The sequence below is a fragment of the Schistocerca piceifrons genome, chromosome 7 (genome assembly GCF_021461385.2).
Source record: "Schistocerca piceifrons isolate TAMUIC-IGC-003096 chromosome 7, iqSchPice1.1, whole genome shotgun sequence".
Taxonomy (NCBI): Eukaryota; Metazoa; Arthropoda; class Insecta; order Orthoptera; family Acrididae; genus Schistocerca; species Schistocerca piceifrons.
Genome location: NC_060144.1, coordinates 184534053 through 184555450, shown reverse-complemented (window position 1 = coordinate 184555450; position 21398 = coordinate 184534053). Strand labels below are relative to the sequence as shown.

General features: G+C 41.7%; 1 protein-coding gene across 1 annotated transcript in view; it reads left to right on the top strand.

Moving 5' to 3' along the window:
- Positions 1 to 21398, top strand: part of LOC124804893 (centrosomal protein of 135 kDa-like) — a 412291-nt gene that overhangs the window by 22977 nt on the left and 367916 nt on the right. Inside the window, exon 3 of the mRNA XM_047265266.1 lies at positions 4573 to 4740. Coding sequence (XP_047121222.1) covers positions 4573 to 4740 — 168 coding nt within the window. The remainder of the gene's footprint in view (positions 1 to 4572; positions 4741 to 21398) is intronic.

The following is a 21398-nucleotide window of genomic DNA, read 5'->3' as shown; positions in this document are numbered from 1 at the left end:
GTGATTTACCAACTGACCTGCCTACACTGTGAAGTTTTCTATGTGGGAATGACCAGCAACAATCTGTCCATTCGCATGAATGGACACAGGTAGACAGTGTTTGTTGGTAATGAGGATCACCCTGTGGCTAAACATGCCTTGGTGCACGGCCAGCACATCTTGGCACAGTGTTACACCGTCCGGGTTATCTGGATACTTCCCACTAACACCAACCTGTCAGAACTCTGGAGATGGGAACTTGCCCCTCAGTATATCCTCTCTTCTCGTTATCCGCCAGGCCTCAACCTCTGCTAATTTCAAGTTGCCACCGCTCATACCTCACCTGTCTTTCAACAACATCTTTGCCTCTGTACTTCTGCCTCGACTGACATCTCTGACGAAACTCTTTGCCTTTACAAATGTCTGCTTGTGTCTGTGTATGTGCGGTTGAATATGGGTGTGTGTGCGAGTGTATACCTGTCCTTTTTTCCCCATAAGGTAAGTCTTTCCGCTCCCAGGATTGGAATGACTCCTTACCCTCTCTCTTAAAACCCACATCCTTTCGTCTTTCCCTCTCCTTCCCTCTTTCCTGATGAAGCAACCATGGGTTGTGAAAGCTTGAATTTTGTGTGTATGTTTGTGTTTGTTTGTGTGTCTATCGACCTGCCAGCGCTTTCGTTTGGTAAGTCACATCATCTTTGTTTTTAGATATATATAAACAAAGATGATGTGACTTACCAAACAAAAGTGCTGGCAGGTCGATAGACACACAAACATACACACAAAATTCAAGCTTTCGCAACCAACGGTTGCTTCGTCAGGAAAGAGGGAAGGAGAGGGAAAGACAAAAGGATGTGGGTTTTAAGGGAGAGAGTAAGGAGTCATCCCAATCCCGGGAGCGAAAAGACTTACCTATACCCGTCCTTTCCCCCTAAGGTAAGTCTTTCCGCTCCCGGGATTGGAATGACTCCTTACCCTCTCCCTTAAAACCCACATCCTTTCATCTTCCCCTCTCCTTCCCTCTTTCCTGACGAAGCAACCGTTGGTTGCGAAAGCTAGAATTTTGTGTCTGTTTGTGTGTCTGACCTGCCAGTGCTTTTGTTTGGTAAGTCTCATCACCTTTGTTTTTAGATATATTTTTCCCACATGGAATGTTTCCCTCTATATATATATATATTGGTAAATTATGTGAGTAGTATTACAGTTTTACAAAATAATGTAAATGATAATGATCTCGAAAAAATAATTTAGTTTTGTGAGTGAAATGGAGTTGAACACTGCTGTTTTCACTGCTTGGAAAATTAAATTTTATTCTTTAGGACATAGCTACTCCCAAGTTGGGAACTATTGTCATAGAATGTTATGGAGACATGTAGGAAAAAAGTACATGTAAAAAATATTATACTGTCATCAAATTCTCTATTAAGAACAAAATAACATATTCTGTGAAATATACTGCAGGACTTTGTTTATTGTATGACTCTAGTACTTTCTGATGGCATATTTTTGGAGTACCGCGTTTTCCTTACTTTTGTCTTATTTCATTATTTTTCAGTACTATGTTGAAAATAAAAATATACCTACCAATTAAATTCCATTATTGACAGATTACATTATTAAAATAATTCATTTGTATTAAACCTATCTAATGGGATATATTAGCTTAGTGCCCGTTGCTTCGTTTGCATAGACCGTATAGCCAGTAGAGATTTTTTTGTTTTTATTAAATATTTATGTTGTTCACAAACTGCAACATTTTCTAAGCTTTTCATGCTAATTAAGACAATATAAGCATGCTCTTTTTGGATGGTACTTATGACCAAACAGCGATTTTGGTAGATGGAATACAAAGTTCTTTTTGATCATGCCTTTTGTGTTCTTGTGGAGATATTTCCATAGCAACTTTAATCCCCTAATATATATTTCTTTATATGTAACTGAGAAGTGAAATACCAGTTTTCATAAGTTTAGCTTTAACATTTTTTTTTAATGTAACAAAATATTTCTTAAAAATCTTCATCCCCTATTGCACTCCCTTAGAGACTAAATTTCCAAAAACACTGAAACATTTATTTTTTATTTCTAATTGCAAAATCAAATACCAGTTGTCATAGATGTAGCTTTAAAAATGTGTCTGTAGTTGTTTAGTAATTATTTATTTTCAACAAAACTATCACTCACTATTTTACCTCCTTAGAGGCTGAATTTCCAAAAATGCTGATTATTTTCTGATTGAGAAACCAAATACCAGTTTTCATAGTTCTAGGTATAAAAATCCTTTAATAGCGACATACTTTCAGAAAGCTTTTCATTCCCTATTTCACCCATTTAGGAGTGGAATTTCGGACAATCCTTCTTAAACAGTGCCTATAGAATAAGACCCACACCCTCTCCAAACTTAGTTTCTATCATTAGCAGTTTGTGCAGGGCGTGATGAGTAAGAACTGAATCAGTCTAACCCTGTTTAACCCCGTTAGGGGTTGAATTTTAAAAAACAGTAAAACATATTTTTCATCTCTACCCGAGATGCCAACACCAGTTTTCAAAAATTTATCCTGAAAAATGATTTAGCAATGAAATATTTTCATAAAATGCTTCACCTCGTTTCATACCCTTAAGGGTTGAATTTCCAAAAACAGTGACATATGTATGTTTAACTATCATAGATTTAGCTTTAAAAATGCTTTCAAATAAAATATTTTCATAAAAAAATCTCATATCCTATTTCGCCCCCTTAGGGGTTCAATTTTCAAGAACACTGAAACACATAGTTTTTAAAATTGTAACTAAGTCAAATACCAATGTTCATAGATATAGCTTAAAAATACTTCAGTAATTCTTTAATAATGATGAATTTACAAAATAAAAAAAAAAAATTCATGCTTTTAGCTCCAAAATTGTCTTAGAAGTTACATTTTTCAAAAAAAACCTTCATACTCTATTTCACCCCCTTAGGGTTGTAATTTTGAAAAATCCCTTCATAAATGGTGCCTACAGTGTGAGATCCACACATTCTCCAAATTTCAAGTTTCTGTCCATAGTGGTTAGGACATCTGTAACCATAGATTACTGAAAGTCTTTCAGTCAAAAGCATTGTTATAAGAACAAAGTTCTTTTTCTCAGATATAATGCTCCTGTTCTGTCAGCACTTCATTACAGTGTCAGAACCACTGCCAACAGCCTACGTTTTGACACAGGTGACAAACTGCTTTCAGCACAACACAAAGACACTTGGCAGTCTCCAGATACCCACCAGGGAATGAAAGTTACTTTTCCACTAAATTATGAAGGGATTTGTATCCCTTCAGATTATCTCAAAAGGTTGAGACCTGTTATTCTGTGTAAATGTATCAGAACTTTTGCTGTTTCAGCACTGATAGAGTTAATTATCATCCCGTGGTTGAAACAAGAACCTAGAGCTATGAACACAGACTTAAATAAATTAAAAGCCTAAACTGAAGTACATCACAATGCATTTCAGTATTTCCTTGGCTTTTTAGAAGCATTTATCCCTTCATATTACTCAAAAACTTTCTGGTTTAATCACCAAAAATCCATTTTCCCCACAATATAATGAAGTAATCTCCTTCACTTTTATCTTGAAATATGGGTAATGGATTTATCCAGTGCCATTAGATTTCCCAATATTTTTGCACAACAAATCACACCAAAAATGATGCTCAGTCCACAGGTGTACTGCTGATCCATAGTGTCAAACAGAGACAATGTTTTGGCAATTTTAGGCATGTCGCCATCATGGGGGTGTCGACAAACTTAGCTTATGTGGGTATGTAGCTGACTTACATTCCCTCCCACTGCAAGCCATTCCGTGTGTCGTCTGTGCCCGAGGGCATGCATCAGCAGTTTCAAAGATGCTTGTGTTGTTGGTGTCTGTAGCAGTATCAATGTAGTTGCTCTTCTCCCTCAGTTGCCAGATTGTTGTGTTTACTGACTGGCTTCTTAAGTAGACCCAGTGCTGGTTCCCAAGCCTTGCTGGGATCATAGACGTACTCCAGACTGATAAGATTGTCCCTGGTGCAAATTTCAATGACTTTCCTGATGACACTGTTCCTGTGCCATTGCACTATTCTCAGACAAATGGTGCTCTGTGACTGCCGACTTGTTAAGTAACATTAGCAGTGTGTGCTGCTGGTCATCTCAGCATTAATCTTTGATGGTGCACACTGTTTGTCCAATGTATGTCTTTACTCATGGGCATGGAATCTGATATACCCTGGACTTCCACAAACAGAGGTCATCTTTGACACTCCCCAATAATGCATGTGTTTCATTGGGCCGGCAAAAGACAGGGTGCTTTTTCAGTCTGCATCCGACTTTTCCCAGTAGTGCGGCAGTGTATGGTATAAAGACTGTGGCCAGCTCTTCTGTGATTTCTTCCATCCCCATGGCTGCAATACAACCTATACTTTACCACAAATCTCACTTAGTTTGGAATCTGGTATAATACTACATTATTTTAGTTTATATCAACTTAAAAAAAGGACAAAAATAATTTGTAAATAATTATCCATGTATATTATTTGCTGTTTTTGGCTATGTGAAGCTTATTTGCATTATTTAACATAATTTCAGAACTTCAGAGGAGGATATCTCGGTTGGAAAGCGACTGTTCAGACCTACAGTTTCTTGCCTCTCAACATTTGGCAACAGTCAAAACACTCGAAAAAGAATCTGCAGCAAAGACACAGAAAATATTGCAATTGCAAAGGAAGGGTCTACAAACAATTGTTTCTACTCCAGGTAAAATTTACGGTAGTACTGTTTGAATTACAAAGGAGGGTAAGTCAAACTGCTGTGAGAAATCTTAGCAGCTTTTGTCGTATTTATTCTTAAGCATTAGATGCTAAAGAATGGCTTATTCCTTAATATCTGTGCAACACTTCACATCGGCATAACAAAAGTAATTTGTTTCACTGCCCTTTGCACGAAATGCAGCGGTAGCTCACAAAACATTCTGTGTATTTTTTGCAAACTTGATAAACAGTCCTTCTAAAGCTCCACCAAGAAAGTCCATAGTTGCACCAGGGTCAAATCAGCTGCCACATGAAACAGTTGGGTCAAAGAGAGAATCCTAATCCACAGCCAGGTAGGGTAGGCCAGAGCATAGTGTTGATGATAGTAATCAGTGAAACACAACATTGCCCAAAGTGCCAGTGCTCCTATGGATTATAAGTTTTACACTGCTGGCCACTAAAATTGCAACACTGTGAACCAGCGTTTGACAAACATCAAATTGGCATGAAATGTACTACATAGAAGATATGAAGAAAGGTATGAAGATAGAACCATACAAAGTAGGCAGGAGAAACACTGTCTGCATTCCAGAATGAGATTTTCACTCTGCAGCAGAGTGTGCGCTGATATGAAACTTCCTGACAGATTAAAACTGTGTGCCGGACAGAGACTCGATCTCGGGAACTTTACCTTTCGCAGGCAAGTGCTCTACCAACTGAGCTACCCAAGCACAACTCACGACCCGTCCTCACAGCTTCAATTCTGCCAGTACCTCATCTCCTACCTTACAAACTGCACAGAAGCTCTGCAGTAGCCTTTCTTCCAGGAGTGCTAGTTCTGCAAGGTATGCAGAAAAGTTTCTGTGAAATTTGGAAGGTAGGAGACAAGGTAATGGCAGAATTGAGGATGGGTCATGAGTCATGCTTGGGTAGCTCAGATGGTAGAGCACTTGCCCGCGAAAGGCAAAGGTCCTGAGTTCGAGTCCCGGTCCGGCACACAGTTTTAATTTACCAGGAAGTTTCACTGTCTAAATTCTGTATGTAAGGGGGATTACACAGTACTTTCTCATTCAGCTATCCCATTTGAATGTCAATTGTTTGTGAAAAGATCACATTATGCCTTGTGTAAGAAAGAGAAATACCTACCAGCATGTGTGTCTGTATTTGACAGCAGCAAGATTGCAGCCTTATTTGACAGAAGCAAGATTGTGCCCTATTGAGAATGCGGTTTACCATTCAGCAATATTGCTGCTTATGATGGTCAGGATCCCACAGCTGCAATACAAATATGGAATTGATTGATTCATGAGGACAATTCTGAGCAATTGGGGGGGGGGGGGCACTTTAATACTTGCTGCCCCCATGGTATTTTTGACAAAGCCACACGTGCCTATAGGGCCGTTCTAAATGACTAGCACCTCAGGGAGCTCAGAATTCATTTACAGGGTACAGGCTCAGTAAAACTGCGTTCCCTGTGCTGGGGACTGGTAAGTGCAGCCATTCCTCTGTAGCCGTAAGCTTTGGATGTGCATCAGCGACCACCATGTGTCGCAGCAGTGGAATGTTTTATGTCACAGGTAACAGGGATCTTGTCTTAACTGCCCAGATCACGAGGATGGTATAAACTTCTTTAAAAAAGTCCCTCAATCTTGAGGTGTGCTTCAGGTTGATGAGACACATGCAGCTGTTGAGGATTGAAGGTCATTAATGTGAAACCCCTGGGGTACCTGCTGCACCAGCTGTATAAGGCGTACCCATGCAAGTGGGTGCCCTCTGGGTGGATCCTTATTTCCATAGCTGCTTGTGGGACTGAGAGGGAGCCATCAAACCTATCCCTTTCGACTCCCAGAGGAATGGGAGTACTGCTATTACTGGTGTCGCCAGTCCTCCTGATACAGAAATTAATTCAGATACTTATGTTTCTACTAATGGGATGCAAGCTGCTAGGCAGAATATGTTTTTAATAGTTGAAGGGAAAGAGGTTAAGCTTGGGAAAATTTCAACTTTTTGTGTTCAAAATGGTTTATAAGACATTGCTGGCATTAAAAGTGATTGAGAAATGAGACAATATTAGTCAAAACTTTTAGTTCCCAACAAGCATTGAACCTCCAGAAAGCTAAAAGCTTTGGGAAATATGCAATTGAAATGGAGCTCCACAACACTTTGAACTGCAGCAAAGATGTGTAGTGCCGAGATATCGTAGATATTCCCAGAGAGGAACTGAAAGATGAGTAAGCTCAAGAAGGTGTCACAAATGGGCAAAATATAATCGAAAAGGATGGTCAGCATACTGTTAAATCAGATTGCTTTTTCAAATTCATTTGGTAATACAACACTTCCAGAGCACATCAAGGCATGTTTCCTTTGCTCAAATGTGCGGCCTTATGTCCCTCACCCAATGTGCTGTTTAAATGCCATCACTTTGTGCACAACATGCTTGTGTGTAGGAGAGGGCCCACTTGTGGCAATTGTTGTAAGGTTGCCCATAACAGCATCATTTGTTCATCGCCTTCAAAGTGTGTAAATTGCTCTGGGGATCATCCTGTCTGGAGTAGACTGCAGTATCTACCTTGAAGAAAGGAATATACAGGAGCTCAAAACATTGAAGTGCATCCCATATGATAAGGTCAAAAAGATCTATAAGGCCATGCAACCTTCCACTTTCACTACTTCTTTAATTTCAGCTCTTAAAAAGCCTATTCCAAAAACAGATGCTTCTAGACAAATGGAGGTTGCTAGTATCAGCACCAGTACTTGTGTTTCTAAGTTCATTGGCAACAGTGGTTTTACTATGCAGCCTATAGCTCCACCCAGTAAATCTGAAAAGGTCACAGTTGCTGAAATTGTAGAGAGTCCAGCACGTCAACTGGCAGACTTCTGTATGCAGGCCAGTACTGCCACTGCCACAAATGTGGCTCTGAGGATTCCTTTGACAAACCAACCTAAAGGGAAGTGTCAACATCAGAATAATACAGATCACAAGCCTTCAGACCATGTAAAATGCAAATGAGTGTTTGTCGTCATTGGCCAGGAGGCCCCTTTGGGGGCAGCTCTGGCCGCCTTGGTGCAGGTATTATTACGTTCGATGCCACACTGGGCTACCTGCACACCAGATAGGGATAAAATGATGATGAAGGCAACACAACATCGTCCCTGAGTGGAGAAAATCTCCGACCCAGCCGGGAATTGAACCCGGGCCCGTAGGACGGCAATCCGTCACGCTAACCACTCAGCTATTGGGGCAGACTCAGACCATGTAGATCTCATTCTGTCTGGTGGTTCTAATGAATCCACTTCAGAGACAATGGAATATGAAGTCTGCCTGGAGCAACCATCTAGCCCCACAATTAAGCCTTCAACCATTGCTCGCACCCACCTTGGTGGAGAGACAGGGTGAAGAAAAAGAAACCTCACTGATAAAGTGACACTACGATGGAACCCCAGTGAGTTAAAGATGCATGTGATGGAATTGAAACTCGTAGTGTAGGAATGTCCCCTGTGCTTATGTTTAGAAGAAACACATTTTAAACTGATAATCCTGTGCTCCAGTGCTATACCCTTCCACTGTGAGGATGACCTGAGTGGGGCAGGACGAAGGGAGGGGTAACTGTGTTCGTCAATAATACCCACCTACTCTATCATTGGTTAACAATCTGCAAGAAGTCACATTTGAAGTTTATGTGCTTCAGAGGATCACTATAAGATCACTGTAATAACCTCCAAAAGAGATGATGGATTCTGAGGTTTTCACAGATCTTGTAGACCAATTCCCCTGACCACTCTTACTGGCAGACTTCAATGTCCATAATGTATTATGGTGCTCACATGCCCCACGGGTTGAGTTCTAGAGAACCTTATTTCATCTTGGGAGCTATGCATCCTCAGAATGGGGAATCCCACTCATTTCAAGATTGCTGCTATGTCATCATCAACCATATATCTTTATTTCTGCTCTGCAACCCTTGCAGATTCTACTTGGTGGAAGTTTACTGATGACTTTCATTCCAGTGACCATTTCCCACTCTGGATCCACCTACCAGTTGGAGCAATACTTTAAAAGAAGCCACCAATATGGTTAATAAATAGAGGTAACTGGATGCTGTTCCACCAGTTGACTGTGTCTGAATATCGAGGCAGTGTTCAAGAATGGGTGAAACACATTACACAGTGATCCACCTTGCTAGAAACTTATCCATTTCAATATCATCTGATCATTTTTGATGGCAGCTTGTAGCTTGGTGGACAGATGCATGCTGTTATGCAGTGGTTGAAGCACTGCCCAATAGCAGAAAGCTGTGCAACCTTTTGACTAGTGAGAGCTAAAGCTCGACACACAATCAAAGAGAGCAAACAAAGATTGTGGCATATACTCCTGAACTGTCCGTCACTTCACTAGTATGGGAAGCCATCATGAGGATTTATGGTGAATGTGGTCAATGGCCTATAGCAGTGATGCTGAAGCAGGAATGTCTCCAAACAACTCCCAGAGACATCACCCATACAATGGCAGAGTGGTTTCCAATTACTTCTACCACTACCAGACAGGCTCTAGCTTTCCGCCACTACCATGCGACTGTGTAGAGGGGTGAGTTGGACTTGAGGCCCAACGATTCTGAGCCCTGTAAGTGCCCTTTCTCCCTGTGGGAGTTGGATTCGACCTTGTCTAAGTCTCATGATATTGTACCCATTCGTGACCAAATCTGATAAAACATGCTGAGAAACTTGCAAATGTTGTCAAAGGAAATCATCATAAAATGTTTAGATTCAATATGGTGCACAGGACAATTTCCCGGCTCATAGAGGGAGGCAATTTTAACAACTCTTTTCAAACTAAGAAAGGACCAAACATGTCTCATTAGATACCAGTGTCACTTTAAGGAGCTGTGTAGGAAACACCTTTGAGTGAATGGTCAACCGTCATCTGGTCTGGATATTTGAGACCAGGCAACTCCTTAGTCACGCTCTTTGTGGATTCGGGAGATATCGACCCACTGTCAACAACCTGACTGTCCTACAGGTGAATGTCCAGCAGGCTTTTCTATGTAAACACATTTGTAAATTGACATTTTTGATGTCAGTAAGGTTTATGTCACTACTTGGTGGCACAATATTTTATGACAACTCCACCAACAGGACTTTCATGATCACCTCCCGATATTCATTCTGCCCTTTTTTTCTACACAGTTTCTTAGATCATGACTAGGATTAAACTGGAGAAAGGTGTCCCCCAGCGAGGTGTTTTAAAGTGTTATCCTGTTAGCCATAGCTGAAAACAGTATTGCGTCTACGGTAAGGAATCCTGTACAATGCTACTTGTTTGCGGATGATTTTGCAATTTTCTGCTGTGCCACCAGCACTGCAACAGTGAATCACTAATTACAACTTGCAGTGAACCATTTGGAGGAGTTGGCTGCAAAGACAGGTTAACTTTCCTGCAGATGAGTGTGCATGTGTTAATTTTAATCATTCTCATTGTATTTTTAGTTTACCTGAGTTGCATATGAGGAACATCATTCTACATTTTAAACACTTGGTGAGATTTCTATATCATGTTTTTTATTCCAATCTGTCTTTGTTAACCACACGAGGAGGACCAGAAGGCCAGGATCCAAAAAGCACTGAACATCTTAAAGTGCCTTAGCCACAGATCTTGATGAGTGGACAGGGTGCAACTTCTGCGGTTATAAGGTCTCCATATGATCATGGCTAGAGTATAGGTGAGCAGTGCATGGATCAGTGAGATCTTTTTACCTAAAGATCACTGATGCTATCCACCATGAGGGGATCAGGCTAGCCAGAGCCCCATACTCAGTCTCTGTGCTGAGGTCAGGGAACCACCACTCACCATCCAGTGTGTCAGGCAGAAAAGATCCTTACTGCTCCTAATTCACTAGCATACCGTACTGTTGCTTGTCCAGCTATGGAGCACCTTTTCTCCAATTGTCTTCTAGCATTGAGGCTATTTGGGGTTTGTGTGTAGCATGTGATGGAATCACTTTATGTGGAGCCACACACAAATCCAGTGTTGGAACTGACTGCTGCACTGGTTACTCTGAAGTTCCAAAATAAATTTAGATTTAGTGTCATACAGGAGAGGCTGTACTCTTGCATCTGTTTTTCGTACAGTATTTTATGACATTTTAAATGAGCACCACATTCTATAGCTGTTTTCATGGATAGGTGTAAACAGGGGTACTCCATTGGTTTTCCTGTTGTTTTCCCTGAGTGTGACCTCAGGATCTGACTGCCTTAAGAATTCACTGTGTTTGATACAGAGTCGTATGTAATTTTGAGGACACTGCAAGAGATGAGATTTGTTCTGACTGCTATATATGCCTTTTGTGTTAAGACTCTGGGTACCCTTAACCCTCTACAACACTTGTACTCAGTGGGTAAAGTAGTCCAATACATCCAGGACAACCATTTCCATCTGCAGTGACAGGGAAAGGAGGTGTCTTTCTGATGGGTGCCAGGGCACATGGGTATTAAGGGAAACAAACTTTCGGATGTAGCAGCCAAGAAGATGTGTTAAGATGATCTGATAATTTCAAATGGCTCTGAGCACTATGGGACTTAACATCTATGGTCATCAGTCCCCGATCTGATAATTCAGTGTGCTATCCCCCTACATGTTGTGACCTCACTGTTGAGGTGCAGTGTCATGCATAGATGGAGAGTGGCTTGAAGTGACAGACAACAAACTGCATCTTGTAAAGTCTAAAACTCGGCCATGGGGTACCTTATTCCAGCAGTGCAAGCATGAGGTGGTCCTTCTTACTCGTCTTTGCATTGGACACAGCTGTATAACACATGGATTCTTGCTCCAGCAAAAGGACCCTCTAATGTGTGGTGCTTTTGGCTTATGTATCACAGTGTGCCACATCTTAGTCATCTGTGTTTTATATTAAGACCAGAATGCAGCAGCTCATTTACTGACAGATTTGCCTTAATTTTAACTGACAGTTGCAAAAAAGTGGTATGACTTTTAAAGTTTTTGTGTTATGTCTGGCTTGTTCCCTAAAATTTTAGGGAGACATTTTTAATGTGTTCTGAGGGTGGCTGGCTCATCCATATTTTTTGTAAGTGATCAACCCGTTACAGTTCCCTGGGTAGTTATTGCAGCTTTTCTCTTGTTTTACTTGTGTTTTACTTATCACGTTTAGAGCATTTCACTGCTTTTATGTTATCTGAAGTATACTTTTCTTGTGTTTCAGTTTTAAATACCAGCAGTGTATTAACCTTGTCATGTCAATGTTTCTGCCCATGAGATTGTCTTGTGGCAGTTGGTGGAGCCTGTGACAGCGATAATCTTAGGTTATCATCCTCACTGTTCAGGCAGCTACATCTACATACATAATCCACAGCCACTGTATGGTGTATGGTGGAAGATACTATGTACCACTACTATTCCAGTAACAGATGGAGTGAGGGAGTAAAGAATGTCTGTATGTCTCCTTAAGAGTCCTGATTTCTCTTATCTTGTCTTTGCAGTCCTTACGCAAAATATATGTTGGTGGCAGTAGAATCATACTGCAGTCAGCTGCAAATGCCTGTTCATTAAACTTTCTCAATAGGAAACATTGTCTTCTCTCCACAGATTACCTTTTGAGTTCACGAAGCATCTATTTAATGCTCACTTCTTGATCGAACTTACCAGTAAAAAATCTAGCAGCAAGCTTCTGAATTTCTTTGACATCTTCCTGTAAGCTGACTTGGTGGAGATCCCAAACACTTGAGCATTAGTCAGGACCAGGCCATACAAGTCGCCTATACAGATGAATCACACGTTGTTAAATTTCTCCTAATAAACAGAAGTTGGCCATTCACCTTTCCTACTACAATCCTTACATGCTCGTCCCACTTCCTATCACTTTGTGCAGCATTATGCCTAGATATTTAAGCATTGTGGCTTTGTCAAACAACGCACCACTAATACTGTACTTGAATATTATGCGATTATTTTTCCTACTCATATGTATTAACTTATATTTTTGTACATTTAGAGCAATCTGCCATTCTTCACACCAAATCAAAATCCTGTCACTCAATGATGATACTTTCCCTATACTACAGCATCATTAGCAAACAGTTGCAGATTGCCTCTCACCCTATCCATCAGATCATTTACATATATAGAAAATAATAGTGGTTCTGTTATGCTTGCCTGAGGCACTCCTGATGACACCCTTGGTGACACACACTCCATCAAGGGCAGAGAAGTCTTCAATCCATTCATGTATCTGAGAACATCCCATACCTTCATTAACAGTCTGCAGTTGGGCACCACAAGTGCTTTCTGGAAATGTAGGAATTGATACCCACGCGACAACATGAACTACCACTGTGTTTCAAAATGCCATGCATAAAAATGGGATTTTTTGGGGACACTTATCTTAGATTCTGTTGGCAACAGAAAGGTAACCTCCTCCTTACCCCCACCACACAGATTGTTCATCCATCATGCACAGTTGCTCGCAGTCTGGCCTCTGGAGCGAGAGACAGTGGTCGTGTGTGAACTGCATTTGCCTGATTGCATCTATGTATGTTTTTTATATCAGAAGACAGCCTTTTGGCCAAAAGCTTACATGTTTAGTAGTCTTTCTGTTGTGCCTGTGTGCAACTCAATTTCTCCGCCATATTGTGAGTAGCAATCTATCATTTCATAATATTGTCATTATTCCACCCTGAATTTTCCATTGTTTGAAAGGTGAATTTCCCATTGTTTGAAAGGTAGGGTCAAGTATTTTGGATAGGCCCTTGGGGTAGCAACCATTTGTATACCCAACAGAAGGACTGTCTTACTGTAACTATTCCACAGTCCATGGTAAAAGTTGTAGTATTACACATTTCCTCCAACTTAGGAAAATGGAGTAAATTGGTTAGTTCTTTTCACTAGATGTGGTCTATGGTGTGCCTTAACCCTTTGACTGCTATGCACAACACTGGCAGTCGCGCCTCATGCTGCAATGTCGTGCTGCTCACCGTGTGTTGGGTGCTGAATGCTCCTTGCGCGCTAGCCATGCGCAGTGCTTTCAACTCGCTCGCTGTCTTTCAGCTTTGTATTTTGTTCTGGCCTTTGGACTGGCTTTGGAAGAATTGAGGGTATTTATTTACAATACAACCTTTCCTGCTTCTGAAGCTCAGAAAGTTATTTCTCCTTTCTTCGGTTTCTCCCCCATTACTGGCATTTCCTTCTGTGCTCGCCTAACTGTACCACATGCATTTGTCTACCGTACAACCAACAAAATAGATCTGGGCTGGTATACCAGTTGTCAACAAACAGCGTATGTCCTTTCTCCAAGTAAGGTTGGAGTAATGTGGCTGATGTATTTCCAGATACTCCCATACCACGATTATCAATGTCTGTTAGTGCGCCAACATAAACGATAAAATCCAGTGTATAATTTCTCGCAAACGCAAATTATGAAAATTTTAATTCCAAACCTACTTATCTGTATCGGAATACATTGCTTTACTTTCAGATGGCCTTTGAACAGCATCAGAGATTAGTCTATACAGAGTTCCTCAAAAGGATAGAAGTTTCCTTGAACATTTTCCAAAAATATGCTACAATAGGCCAAATTTTTGATAAGTAATCCACATTTAGGGGCATAGTTTGTCATGGAAATGCAGTAAATTCTACAGCAAAAAATATCGGTCTCTGGAGATTACTTTGGAAAAAAATTGTGTTTCCAGCAAAGGATCTGTTGACCAATATTCACTCAGTTAAACTTTTTCACTCTAGCCATCAGAAAGGAAGACGCTATGAAAATATACAATTCTGACACGTGTCGCTCCACTTGTTTACTCTAGAATTTGCCTTTGTTTTGCAACTGTCTGATCAATACATATTATACTTATTTGTTTCCTGGCAAATCATTTCAACAATGTCTGTTTTTACAAAAAGTCTAAAGAAACAGAGGCAGCTCTCATTTACACTTATGTAAGCTTTCATTCCTGATGATTCGTCAACCTGACGCTTCTTTGGATTTAAATTTTCACATCTCCATTTGTTTTCTGTCATCCTTGTGGGTTGCTGTGTATTTCCATTTGAAGATGATGAGCATTGAATAGAAGTACCCAGCTGTGGGCTTCCTCTCGATGTCATAGGCTCTGCACTAGTAATTGCAGATGAAGATGAATGAGAATCAGCGTCTGTGGATTGTAAACTATTCATAAGAGAATCTTCTTCATATGAATTGCTTTCTATTGATGAGCACAGTGATTGCTCAGAGTCACTCTCCATCAACATACGTATTATCTCTTCGGAGGTGAGGAGCTTTTTACATGCCATCACAATACGTAAATTCACTATGCAAACACAAGCAAATAATAGGTGACTGATGTCTGAACCAAGAATAGAGTCTCACAGAAAGGTGCGTAACTAAAATTTGACAGAAATCACAGTAGCGTCATCTATTGTGTCTAAAGCAAATTACTTGTAAAAGTGCGGTGAGGGTCTGCCAAAAGTGCTGCCATCGACTTCAGATGTAGTCATGTTCTGCTTATTGAAACGCTATTTGTTGCAGTTAGAGCAAACGATAAGGTGTGACAAGAGTCTTCCAGTAGCACTGCAAACAAACAGACTTCTTATTCAAGCACAGCTAAACTATAGGCGAGCAAACGTCTCAGAACTTTTACAGTAGTTAGCAGCACCTGGTGTGCGGTAGCAGTGAACTGCTGTGGCAGTCAGCTGCACCCAGGGCACAGTGTGCTAGGACTGTTCTAGCAGTCAGCTGCAGTCAAAGGGTTAAGGGACTCATGGAAGTACCATTTAGGTCATGGATTGTTCCTGAGAAAACCAACAAAGTTTGAATGACACACATTTTAACACCACAACTGCTATTTATTTACTTTGATTAGTTTTAGGCTTTGCACATTCTCTCAAGCCAAGTATTACAGAGAACAACATTCGTTACGTGTTTTTCATCAATTTGTTCCATCAGCAGGGGATGTGCAGATAGTTAACCATAGCAAATTGCTCAAATTTCAACAGTATATTTTCGAGGCATTTATTTAGAAGTGCCATCTTCCAATTTTCAAAAAAATTGTATGTTTTACCAAGAAACAACCCAAAAACATGGTTTTTGTGTACCAAGATGGCTATGCACAGCAATAGGTGTACTTTTCATGACATATTCCTAAGATCCTGATCTTGAGCAACCCTGAAAATTTTCGTGATTTCCTCATCCGTTTCCAAGATAGAGGGGTTCAAATTTACCATATGTGTACATGCAAAATACACATGTAAAATCTAGTGTGAGGCAAAAACTACTTTATAAAGTACCTATGCATGGATAAATATGGTGTAAAGTGTCTCCATTACATCAGAAGGGTTCTGGGAACACCCTATTGTAGTACTGAAGTACAGGCACAAATTAGTTTTGTGTTATTTCAGTTTCACAAAAGTAAACCATCAAAATTTTACTGAACCATAAAGTTCTTTTCATGTGAGTGATGTGCCAGTGCTGTAGCAGGGAAAAGAAAGGAACTAGTGGAAAAATGGTCCTGTCAGAGCACAAAAATGGAAAATAAGTTACTGTTTATTAAAAGACTGTTACTGAAAAGCCAGCTGCCTCACTCTACCTTCCTCAGCATGTTTACAAATTGTCCAAAATTTTAGCATGTGAATATATTCACACTTTTATGTGCTGGGAGAGGAGACAACATAGCTGTGGGAAAGAGATAGAAAAGTAATAAATACTGGAAGATAGGAGACAGTGGTTGTGGTGTAGAAATAGTGCAAGAGACGATGGCAGTGGGAGAGAAAGAGTGGGACACAGTGATGGTGAAATGTAGTTGACAGAGACAAAAAAATGTTAGGAAAAGAGTGAAAGAGACACTGCCAGCAGGAGAAGGATAAGTAGAAGGAGAAAGTGGATGTGGGCGAGACAATAGTAGAGAGAGACAGGCTACGACAATGATAATGAGGAAGAGAATGATAGTGAGAGTGAGAAGAGACGGCAGCAGTGGGAAACAATGATAGCAGCAGTAAGAGAAAACAAGGAGGAGACAGTGACAGTGAGAGGAAACAGTATTTGTAGCATAGAATGAAGGAGACTATGGCTGTGAGACAGGGGACATTGGCAGTTAGTGAGACACAAAAAGATAATGGCAATGAGTTGGGCTGAATGAATGAGTAAGAATGAACAAGTGGGAGTTACGGGTATGAGCAACTTACGGCAATGGACTACTAGGTGTGAGCGAGCTAGTTAGGGGAGCTTGTGTAAGTGAGAGGTGAGTTGCATGTTAAAAAGAGCCCAAATGTGTTAGCATATCAAAATTTTTGGGAAAATTTTTAAAGCTGCTGTGGAAGATAGAATGAGACACTTTTCAGTCAGATTCTTTCACCTTTTTTGTGCTCCAATAAGAGCATTTTTCCTCTGGTATGGAATCTGCCCTTAGCCATTCATCCATGGTATGCAGGATGCTGTGTGAGAAATTGGCAATCTGAGTTTCAAACAAGTGATGATTTCTATATCCGTACATATTTGTGGTCATAAGCTTTCGTGCCTCAAAGAAATTTATTATAATCAAACTTAGAATATAACTGACAATTCTGCAACATAGCGACAGTCATGATATGGGTGTATAATTTTACGGGTCCATTCTGTTATGCTTTTTATATACAGGTGTCACCTGCACTTTTTTTCTAGTCACATGGGCTTTGCACTGGATGAGAGATTCACACTAAATGTAGACTAATTAAAGGGCAAGTAGAGTACTCTTTGTAAAAGTGATTAGGGATTCCATCTGGTCCTAGCAACTTACTTGTTTTCAGTTCTTTCACTTGCTTTTTGACTTCAGGGATGTCTATTTCTGCATCGTCCATACAGGAATCTGTGTGATGGTCAAACAGTGGTATGTCTGTATAATCCTCCTTAGTGAAAGATTTTTTTGAAACGCAAAGTTTAAGACTTTAGCTTTTGTTTTGTTGTCATTTACTGCCATACCAGACTGATAGAGTAGCTGGATAAAAGTGGTTTTATGTAGGACCAGAATTTTCTCAGGTTCTAAGGAAGATCTGTTGCTAAGGCACAACTGTGGAAGATATATATAAAGCTGCTGTGACTTACCAAACGGGAAAGTGCTGGTAGATAGACACAATAAAAAACACACAAACACACACACAAATTTCAAGCTTTCGCAACCCAAGGTTGCTTCATCAGGAAAGAGGGAAGGAGAGGGAAAGACGAAAGGATGAGGGTTTTAAGCGAGAGGGTAAGGAGTCATTCCAGTCCCGGGAATGGAAAGACTTACCTTTGAGGGAAAAAAGGACAGGTATACACTCGCACCACACACATATCCATCCGCACACATACAGACACAGGCAGACACATATAAATGCAGAGGTTGGGCAGAGATGTCAGTCGAAGTGGAAGTACAGGGGCAAAGATGTTGTTGAATGACAGGTGATGTACGAGGGGCAGCAACTTGAAATTAGTGGAGGTTGAGGCCTGGTGGGTAACGGGAAGAGAGGATATATTGAAGGACAAGTTCCCATCTCCGGAGTTCTGATAGGTTGGTGTCAGTGGGAAGTATCCAGATAACCCAGACGGTGTAACACTGTGCCAAGATGTGCTGGCCGTGCACCAAGGCATGTTTAGCCACAGGGTGATCCTCATTACCAACAAACACTGTCTGCCTGTGTCCGTTCATGCGAATGGACAGTTTGTTGCTGGTCATTCCCACATAGAAGGCTTCACAGTGTAGGCATGTCAGTTGGTAAATCACGTGGGTCCTTTCACACATGGCTCTTCCTTTGATCGTGTACACCTTCCGGGTTACAGGACTGGAGTAGGTGGTGGTGGGAGGGTGCACGGGACAGGTTTTACACCGGGGGCAGTTACAAGGGTAGGAGCCAGAGGGTAGGGAAGGTGGTTAGGGGATTTCATAGGGATGAACCAAGAGGTTACGAAGGTTAGGTGGACGCCAGAAAGACACTCTTGGTGGAGTGGGGAGGATTTCATGAAGGATGGATCTCGTTTCAGGGCAGGATTTCATGAAGGATGTATCTCATTTCAGGGCAGAATTTGAGGAAGTCGTATCCCTGCTGGAGAGCCACATTCAGAGTCTGATCCAGTCCCGGATAGTATCCTGTCACAAGTGGGGCACTTTTGGGGTTTTTCTGTTTGGAGGTTCTGGGTTTGAGGGGATGAGGAAGTGGCTCTGGTTATTTGCTTCTGTACCAGGTCAGGAGGGTAGTTGCGGGATGCGAAAGCTGTTTTCAGGTTATTGGTGTAATGGAGTATGTGGCTGAGGCACTGCATCAGCTTTCAGACAACACTACGTACAAAGTTTGCCAAGGTAATCTCATTCCTGATGTCCAGGTGGAGCTTCAAGGAATCCTCAGAACCTTAGGCCCCCTACGAAACCTTTCACCTGACCCCATCAACCTCCTGACCCCACCGACACCCCACACCCCCACCTTCTACCTACTTCCTAAAATTCACAAACCCAAACATCCCGGCCGCTCCATTGTAGCTCCATTGTATCTCTGCCTATGTAGATCAACACCTTCAACCCATTACATGTAGTCTCCCATCCTTCATCAAAGACACGAACCACTTTCTCGAACGCTTGGAATCCTTACCCAATCTGTTACCCCCGGAAACCATCCTTGTAACCATTGATGCCACTTCCCTATACACAAATATACCGCACGTCCAGGGCCTCGCTGCAGTGGAGCATTTCCTTTCACGCCGATCACCAGCTAACCTACCTAAAACCTCTTTCCTCATTACCTTAGCCAGCTTCATCCTAACCCACAACTTCTTCACTTTTGAAGGCCAGACCTACCAACAATTAAAGGGAACAGCCATGGGTACCAGGATGGCCCCCTCGTACGCCAACCTATTTATGGGTCGCTTAGAGGAAGCCTTCTTGGTTACCCAAGCCTGCCAACCCAAAGTTTGGTACAGATTTATTGATGACATCTTCATGATCTGGACTCACAGTGAAGAAGAACTCAAGAATTTCCTCTCCAACCTCAACTCCTTTGTTCTATCAGATTCACCTGGCCCTACGCCAAATCCCATGCCACTTTCCTCGACGTTGACCTCCATCTTTCCAATGGCCAGCATCACACATCCGTCCACATCAAACCCACCAACAAGCAACAGTACCTCCATTATGACAGGTGCCACCCATTTCATATCAAACGGTCCCTTCCCTACAGCTTAGGTCTTCATGGCAAACGAATCTGCTCCAGTCTGGAATCCCTGAACCATTACACCAACAATCTGAAAACAGCTTTCGCATCTCGCAACTACCCTCCCGACCTGGTACAGAAGCAAATAACCAGAGCCACTTCCTCATCTCCTCAAACCCAGAACCTCCAAACAGAAAAACCCCAAAAGTGCCCCACTTGTGACAGGATACTATCCGGGACTGGATCAGACTCTGAATGTGGCTCTCCAGCAGGGATACGACTTCCTCAAATCCTGCCCTGAAATGGGATCCATCCTTCATGAAATCCTCCCCACTCCACCAAGAGTGTCTTTCTGGCGTCCACCTAACCTTCGTAACCTCTTGGTTCATCCCTATGAAATCCCCGAAATCCCCAAACCACCTTCCCTACCCTCTGGCTCCTACCCTTGTAACCATCCCCAGTGTAAAACCTGTCCCATGCACCCTCCCACCACCACCTACTCCAGTCCTGTAACCCAGAAGGTGTACACGATCAAAGGCAGAGCCACATGTGAAAGCGCCCACATGATTTACCAACTGACATGCCTACACTGTGAAGCCTTCTATGTGGGAATGACCAGCAACAAACTGTCCATTCGCATGAACGGACACAGGCAGACAGTGTTTGTTGGTAATGTGGATCACCCTGTGGCTAAACATGCCTTGGTGCACGTCCAGCACATCTTGGCACAGTGTTACACCGTCCAGGTTATCTGGATACTTCCCACTGACACCAACCTATCAAAACTCTGGAGATGGGAACTTGTCCTTCAATATATCCTCTCTTCCCGTTACCCACCAGGCCTCAACATCACCTAATTTCAAGTTGCCACACCTCGTACATCACCTGTCATTCAACAACATCTTTGCCCCTGTACTTCCACTTCGACTGACTTCTCTGCCCAACCTCTTTGCATTTACATATATCTGCCTGTGTTTGTATGTGTGCGGATGGATATGTGTGTGGTGCGAGTGTATAGCTGTCCATTTCTCCCTCAAAGGTAAGTCTTTCTGCTCCCAGGATTGGAATGACTCCTTACCCTCTCCCTTAAAAACCACATCCTTTCGTCTTTCCCTCTCCTTCCCTCTTTCCTTATGAAGCAACCTTGGGTTGCGAAAGCTTGAAATTTGTGTGTGTGATTGTGTGTTTTTTATTGTGTTTATCTACCAACACCTTCCCGTTTGGTAAGTCACGGCAGCTTTGTTTTATATATAGATGTAGGCAATTTGATTAACTTTTGCCTGTTGACATTTCCACATTCTCTTCTGATCTGAGAGGGGAACAATTTCCGCTTCCTCAGCATTTTCTAAATTTTATTATTTAACTAAAATGGCTCTCAGTGATGCTTGAATTGTGAATTTCCTGAACGTGCAAAGGAGTAGATGCGTGTTCATTTGGGAGCGCTGCGACTCTGGGCACTGACGACTGTGCCAAGTGGACTTTACTTTTTCTTGGTGCTTCCCTTTGGGAGAACC